The 8164-nt window shown below is 45.7% G+C and overlaps 1 protein-coding gene across 1 annotated transcript; it reads left to right on the top strand.

Annotated features, from left to right (window-relative positions):
• Positions 1–401: 401 nt before the first annotated feature.
• Olfr317 (olfactory receptor 317) lies at positions 402–1529 on the top strand. Its single transcript, NM_001011769.2, has one exon. The coding sequence runs from the start codon at positions 462–464 to the stop codon at positions 1443–1445; it is 984 nt and encodes a 327-aa protein (NP_001011769.2). The 5' UTR covers positions 402–461; the 3' UTR covers positions 1446–1529.
• Positions 1530–8164: the final 6635 nt, after the last annotated feature.

Below are 8164 nucleotides of genomic sequence, written 5' to 3'. Positions count from 1 at the left end.
CACGTGGGCTCACATGGGTGACGTCCACATTTCCCATCTGCTGTGCTGGACGTGTTTGAATACTCTGGGTTGATTATGCAGGGCTGGATGCTGGGCATGTTCAAATGCTGTGGGTTGATTATGCAGGGCTGGATTTTGTGCTCTTTGCCTTTGGACAGGAGCTTGGGATTGTGGGTCTGGAGAGAATCAAAATCTGGACCACAGCACAATTCATCTCTTGCTTCATGGAATTAGAGGCAAGATGAGAGCAAGTGAAGCAGAAATAAAGCATCAATTGCTAGGTTCAAAGACAACCCTGTCCAGCTTCTCCGCATTACAGCTGACTTGCCATATACATGACGCAGTTTGTTTATCTGTCAGAGTTACTACATGTTTGTTGGAACTAAACAAGTAATAAATAATGGAAGTTCTGTCCTCTCCCATCACTGTCAGTATTGATGTCTTCCTCAGGTGCAGTAGAGATGGGAGCAACCAACGACAGCACCTTCAGCCATTTCATCCTTACTGGCTTCTCTGACCGGCCTGAGCTGGAGAGGGTCCTCTTCGCCATCCTCCTGCCCGCCTACCTCCTGACCCTGCTGGGCAACAGCACCATCATCCTGGTGTCCAGGCTGGACCCGCACCTTCACACCCCCATGTACTTCTTCCTCACACACCTGTCCTTCCTGGACCTCAGCTTCACCAGTAGCTCCATCCCACAGCTGCTCTATAACCTCAGCGGGCCGGACAAGACCATCAGCTATGTGGGCTGTGCTCTGCAGCTGGTCCTGTTCCTGGGCCTGGGGGGTGTGGAGTGCCTGCTGCTGGCTGTCATGGCCTATGACCGATTTGTGGCGATCTGCAAACCTCTGCACTACATGGTCATCATGAGCCCCAGGCTCTGCGTGGGCCTGGTCTCAGTGGCCTGGAGCTGCGGTGTGGCCAACTCCTTGGCTATGTCTCCAGCAACTCTCAGCCTACCCCGCTGTGGGCACCACAGGGTGGATCACTTCCTCTGCGAGATGCCAGCTCTCATCAGGATGGCCTGTGTCAACACAGCTGTCGTTGAAGGCATTGCCTTCATCCTGGCAATAGGCATCGTGCTGTCGCCCCTGGTGTTCATCTTGGTCTCCTATGGTTACATTGTAAGAGCGGTGTTGCGAATCAGCTCAGCTGCAGGACGGCAGAAAGCATTTAATACGTGTGGCTCGCACCTCACCGTGGTCTCGCTTTTCTACGGAAATATCATCTACATGTACATGCAGCCGGGGAACAGCTCCTCCCAGGACCAGGGCAAGTTCCTCACCCTCTTCTACAACATTGTCACCCCTCTCCTCAACCCTCTGATCTACACGCTCAGGAACAAGGAGGTGAAGGGGGCGCTCAGAAGGCTGCTCCTGGGTAGCCGAGAGACAGGGAAAGTAAGGGCTAGTTCTAGATGGACCAGAGGGAAGCTGTCCTGGTGAGGATGGCACTGAATACTGAGAGAACTTTGCAGGCTCTCAGGCTAACATCTAATGAGAAAGAAAGGGGGCAGAGAAAATGTTCCGCAGTGATTTGGGGGAAATTCTGACTATTCTACCACAGAGGAAAACACAGGCACGTTACTGGATTTGCAAAGGGTTCTGAGATTTGGTAGTCATGAAGATGGTGTGTGTTTTAAATTTCTTCCTTGTGGTTAAAGCAGATTTTCCCATGTTAGATGCAGATCTGATGGTTTGTCCCTAGGCTGGTGCAGTGTTATCCTGTACATGCGGAGATGTGATCTCCTGGTAAGGTAAGGCGACAACAGTTGCCTTCTGTGCACTTTTTACATTAGGGACATTAGTGGAGAGTGACTGTGGGTAGCTGGTCTTACAGGTAAGGCATAAGCATCATGCTCTCTTGTCCCCATGTCCCCACATAAGTCCCTTTGATATCAGGGCTATGGAGGGCAGGCATCCCTGGTCTGGATGTCACTCCACATGAGGGCTTGGGTAGCACTGCAGTACTGCATCTGATCTACACTAGTGGACAGCTCTCCACTGATCTGCGTCCTCTGGAGTTTCTATAATCCTGTGTAAGGTCCCAAACTATGTGCTTTGTGAATGACCTGAACATTACCTGTTTCCCTACCATTCTATCCCATGATGAGCCACCAATCAATAAAGAGTATTTTCACTCATCTCCCTTGTCAGCATGACTAGTTTTAGAAACCAGGAGACCAAGGGCACCTCAAAGTGGTTCAGAGAGGGCGTTTGTAGAGCACGAACTGAGGAGGAAGACCCACCCTGAGTGTGTCTCTGTGCCCCAGACGGTTAACAAGACTAAGACAGAAGAAACAAGCAGGCAGCCACATCTCCCTGCAGTTTCCAGGCTGCCCTGAGGTGAGAAGCCCCTCGGCTGGCCATGCCTTCTTGACAAGATGGACAGAACCATCAGAACCATCAGAACCCCTGAGCCTCTGGGCGTTACTTCTTCATCAAAGCTTAGTGACTTAGTCACAGTAATGAAGCAGTAACTGATGTTACAGCAAAGCTAACAAATGGAACAGCAAGGGTAAGTTCTCACCAGCGTGTAACCTGGTCCCAGGTAGGACACAACTTCTCTTAAAAATGCATTTCATTTGCTTGTTTTAAATTTCTTTTTGATCACTTTTATTTAGTGTGTGTGTGTATCAAGAGGCTTGGCAGCAAGCACCTTTACCCACTGAGCCATCTTGCCAACCCTGTTTTTAATTTCTTTTTTAAAAATATTTTATTTTATTTATTAGAAACAACTCTGAAACAGTTTACTAATCATTGACTTTTTAAAAACAATTTTTATTAGGTATTTTCCTCACTTACATTTCCAAAGCTATCCCAAAAGTCCCCCCTACCCACCCCCCACTCCCCTACCCGCCCACTCCCCCTTTTTGGCCCTGGTGTTCCCCTGTACTGGTGCATATAAAGTTTGCAAGTCCAATGGGCCTCTCTTTCCAGTGATGGCCGACTAGGCCATCTTTTGATACATATGCAGCTAGAGACAAGAGCTCCGGGGTACTGGTTAGTTCATATTGCTGTTCCACATATAGGGTTGCAGATCCCTTTAGCTCCTTGGGTACTTTCTCTAGCTCCTCCATTGGGGGCCCTGTGATCCATCCAATAGCTGACTGTGAGCATCCACTTCTGTGTTTGCTAGGCCCCGGCATAGTCTCACAAGAGACAGCTATATCTGGGTCCTTTCAGCAAAATCTTGTTAGTGTATGCAATGGTGTCAGCATTTGGAAGCTGATTATGGGATGAATCCATGGATATGGCAATCGCTAGATGGTCCATCCTTTCGTCACAGCTCCAAATTTTGTCTCTGTAACTCCTTCCATGGGTGTTTTGTTCCTATTTCTAAGAAGGGGCAAAGTTTCCACACTTTGGTCTTTGTTCTTCTTGAGTTTCATGCGTTTAGCAAATTTTATCTTATATCTTGGGTATCCTAAGTTTCTGGGCTAATATCCACTTATCAGTGAGTACATATTGTGTGAGTTCCTTTGTGATTGGGTTACCTCACTCAGGATGATGCCCTCCAGGTCGATCCATTTGCCTAGGAATTTCATAAATTCATTCTTTTTAATAGCTGAGTAGTACTCCACTGTGTAAATGTACCACATTTTCTGTATCCATTCCTCTGTTGAGGGGCATCTGTGTTCTTTCCAGCTTCTGGCTATTATAAATAAGGCTGCTATGAACATAGTGGAGCATGTGTCCTTCTTACCGGTTGGGACATCTTCTGGATATATGCCCAGGAGAGGTATTGCGGGATCCTCTGGTAGTACTATGTCCAATTTTCTGAGGAACCGCCAGACTGACTTCCAGAGTAGTTGTACAAGCTTGCAATCCCACCAACAATGGAGGAGTGTTCCTCTTTCTCCACATCCTCGACAGTATCTGCTGTTACCTGAATTTTTGATCTTAGCCATTCTGACTGGTGTGAGGTGGAATCTCAGGGTTGTTTTGATTCACATTTCTCTGATGATTAAGGATGTTGAACATTTTTTCAGGTGCTTCTTAATGACATGCTAGGTGCTTTATTCATATGAACAAAGTGTCTCTTCATGACCACTGTTCAGCATTGACTTCTGTAGTCTGGTGTTTTATGTTTCCAATATTTCCACCAAAGCATTTTGTGGAATCACATTGGTTCTCTATCCTTAAACCTCAGCCTTTGACTTGACCCAGCCCAGCCCATGTCTGCCATAAGGTTCTGGATAAACGCTGACCTATGATAACCACATGGAGGAGTGGCACTGAGCTTCACTGTGACTTAGGCTTGCTTTCATCTTGTGAGGAAGCCTCCACGTGTGGTAAGTCTCTGCCGGACTCTCCTATTGGTAAACCTCAGCATTTGTTTGTGGCGGACCTAACTACAGTGATGCCCATGCTGGACTCAGTACAAAACCCCGACAGAATCTGCCCCTAACCCAAGATGCATAAGGACTTGCCTCATTGCAGACAGCTGTGATTCTATTGCCAAAACTCCAGGACGAAAGCAGGGGAGAATCCTTTTTTTTTTTTTCCTTCCAGGAAAATCATGCAGCTTTTCTTCCAGGACAAAGGTGAGAACAGATGGGGTAGTATCCACTGTGATGCCTATTCTGCCGAGCTCCTTACCTCGAGCCCTTGCGGTGTGTGGGCACACAGTCCTCCAGATCTCTAGTCATGGCTGAACCTCCTGGGAGCAGGGGACACAGGCTCATCTCTCAGCAGACTCTCTACTCTAATTGGAATCTTCTTGGGCTACCCTTGAGCAAAGGAAGTATACAAAAGAAACATAAGCTCCCCTGGCTTCTAAATAATAGGTTTTGTCTGGTATAATTTGGAACAGCCAATCAGGACAATGAGAACAAGGACAGTCAGCAGCTACTTCCTCCTGTGTGGTTGATGAAGGAGAAAGCACCAGTTTGGGAATATTTTGTTTACTCTTGAAAGCAACCAAGTGTTTGAGAAATGCATCTTGTCAGACTCAGCTTAATTGTCAGTTTGACACAGCCTAAAGGCATCTGAGAAAAGAGCATGGACTGGCAGATTGACTAGGTCTGAGTGGCCTGTGGGCGTGTCTGTGAGGGATTGCCTTGATTTTAATTGGTTCAGGAGGACCCAGCCTACTGAGGGCAGCACCATTCCTTGGAGAAATGGATCTGGCCTATGTAAGAAAGAAGCTAAGCCTGAGCCTGGGAGTGAGCCAGGCAGTGGCTTTCCTTCCTGGAGTCTACATCCGGTTCCTACTTGGGTTCCTGCCCTGACTTCCCACAATGATTGACTGTGACTTGCAAAAATAAGCCAATGAATCCTTTTGTTCCCAAGTTGCTTTTGTGTCAGAGTGTTTTAGCTCAGACACAGAATAAAACTAGAGCAAGTCTAGACTGAAATGGTCAATTGTTCCTAAACCTCACCCTTCCATCTGTGTGGACTTGACTTTCATTCCTCAGAGATTATGGGTTGGGCTAGGGATATGGCTCAGTTGCTGGAGTGTTCGTCTAATGTGCGCAAAGCCCTTAGGCAGTGTGTGTGTGTGTGTGTGTGTGTGTGTGTGTGTTTCTGTCTATGTGTGTGTGTGTGTAAATGTGTAACTCCAGCACTTGGGAGGTAAATTCAGGGGAGGATCAAAGTTCAAGCTCATCTCCTGACTATGTAGCACGTTCAAAGTTACCTCCACAAAAGAAGGTCAGGCTTTCTCTGGGTCAGTCTCATCCCCGCTGTCTTAAAGGGGCAGGTGCCTTGAGTCTACAGCAGCCCCAGACCCAGAGAGGGAAGCCTTATGTGGAAGAATTTAACCCATTCAAGCTGATATTTATTTCACAACAATGGACAATACCTACAGCTGCCCAGGCACATCAGTGTCTCTGCACACCCTCCCGAAATCATCTGGAGGGTGGGAGACAGGCACCATCTCCTCCATATTAAGTCTAAGTACTACAGGTACCAGTTCCAGCTGGGAACCTTAGAGATGGTGATTACTATCATCACACCACCTAGATGAGGGGAGAACTGCTGTCAAATGCGTGCCTCTTTGTGTGTGTGTGTGTGGTTTTTTTTGTTTGTTTGTTTCTATTTTTGGTTTGTTCTTCTGTTTGTTCTGGTTGTTTTGGGGCTGTTCGTTTGCTTTGTTTGGTTTGAGTCAGGATCTCTCTGTATAGTCCTGGCTGTAGGGTCAAACCCTGAGCTCTAGGCTAGGATTGACGGGCTGTCTTCAGTTAGCCAGAGAAAGAGGTAACTACTAGTGAAAAATAAAGTCAGAAAACTTACTCTGGTCACAGTGTAAACAGAAACCAAGAAACCCAGTAAGGCTCATCTTCAGTGTCCTGACATGAAGTTTTGCTTTTAAGAGGACAAGAGCCATGCATAGGTAACCAGTCCTGGTCAGGGTACGGTCCTGCCCATGGCTTGCCCACCATTGTCCCAATGCTACCTCGTCCTGCAAGGTGGTCTGATGATTGTTGCAAATGGATGAAATATCTATCTGGGATACAAGCACTCCTTCCGGACCGCACCAAGCTTCAGCCTTTTCCTTCTCCAAGTGTAGGATTCCTTTGGACAATTTTCTCTGTCTTTTCAGCATTTGGGTAAATGGACTCCAGTGAACCCTTTCCATGAGCTTTGCCCATTTCTCTCTGGAGGTATGAACAGTGGAGTCTTTGGGGGCCTGAGATTTATAAATGTATGGCAGAACACAAATATATTTTTCTAATTATGACATAAAAAAGGAGATTGTGTTAGTGTGGTTTGCAAATGACATAGCTGTAGCAGGGGACTCAGAAATCCTAGGGCAGCCTGATGTTTGTGAGGAAGGCGGTGCAGAGGACGGATACATTGCTCAGTTAGTGGGCTGCTTGCCTAGCATGCGCAGACCTAATGTGGTAATAAATGTCTGTCTTCCTATCACTGGAGAGGAGGAGGCAGGGGCTCAAAATTGGCTCCATAATGAGTTCAAAACCAGCATAGCACAATGAGATGCTCCCTCACAAAAAGAGGGAGAGAGGATAGAGAGATATCTCAACAGTTGAGAGCACTTACTGCTCCTGCAGAAGACCTGGACTCAATTCCCAGAACCTCTACAGTGCTTCACAATAGAGTATAACTCCAGTTGCAAGGGATTTGATGCCCTCTTCTGGCCTCTGCAGGCATAAGACACAAAAGGGATACACAGACACACATGCAGGCAAAAAAGTTGTACATTTATATTTAAAAAATATTGAAAGGTACACATGTGTGCAGCTTCTGACACCATAATGGAGAAATGGAGCCGAAGTGCACCAGCTGATGCCAGTCTGTGCTGCAAGACAGCAAGTTACAGCTATATTTAGCATTAAAAATCAAACCCATAAATATGTTGTTTTGTTTGGTTTAGTGTTTACTTACCTATAAGTTCATTTGTTTTGAGGCAGGGTCGAATGTAGCCCAGTATGGACTCAACCCAGCTTTGTAGAGGAGAATGGCCCTGAACTTCTGACCTTTCCACTTTTACCTCCCAAGTGTTGAGATTACAGGTGTATGTCATCATACCTGGCCAAAACCAGTCTCTTTTAGTATTGCAAATAACAGTTGCAGACTTTTAAAGGGGAAAGATGAGCCTCAGGTCTTAAGCAAGCTATTATATTTCAGAAAGTGGTTCTGTGTTTTTTCTTACCTCCTCAGAAAAATTTTATTCTTGTTAATAACATTTACTGTCCATATAATAATTATTGTGAAATTATAAAGCTATTAAAAGTATTTAAATAATAAATAGTGAGGTTCAGCATTTAAGGGCACTGATCACTCTTACAGAGGACCCAGGTTCAATTCCAGGCACCCACATGTCAGCTCACAACTATCTATTGACTCCAGAGGATCTGATGCCCTCTTCTGGCCTCTTCAGTCACCAAGCAAGTACATGGTACATGGAAACACATGGAAACAAACCACCCATACATGTATAATAAAAGAATAAATAAACAAAACATAACCAGGAAAAGTGATACAACCTATTAGAACATATCATACGTCTACAGAAAATGGATGAAGTTGGTGTTTGTGACAAACTGGGTATTGCAATTATTTTTATTGCCCCTGCAAGCCAGCTACACTTGGGAACTTTGTGTTTAACTAACAGTTTTCTTGAATAAGAATGTTCATTGCTTAGCATAGAAATGATGTCACAGAGGACTATTTATATACATAAATATTACACTACATTA

Source organism: Mus musculus, chromosome 11, assembly GCF_000001635.26.
Source record: "Mus musculus strain C57BL/6J chromosome 11, GRCm38.p6 C57BL/6J".
NCBI classification, from domain to species: Eukaryota; Metazoa; Chordata; class Mammalia; order Rodentia; family Muridae; genus Mus; species Mus musculus.
Note: the sequence above shows the minus strand (reverse complement) of the source record. Positions and strands in the feature narration are given on the sequence as shown.

What these genes read in the sequence shown, in the direction of transcription:
- Olfr317 (NM_001011769.2), top strand. Translation starts at nt 462, where the DNA reads ATGGGAGCAACCAACGACAGCACCTTCAGCCATTTCATCCTTACTGGC.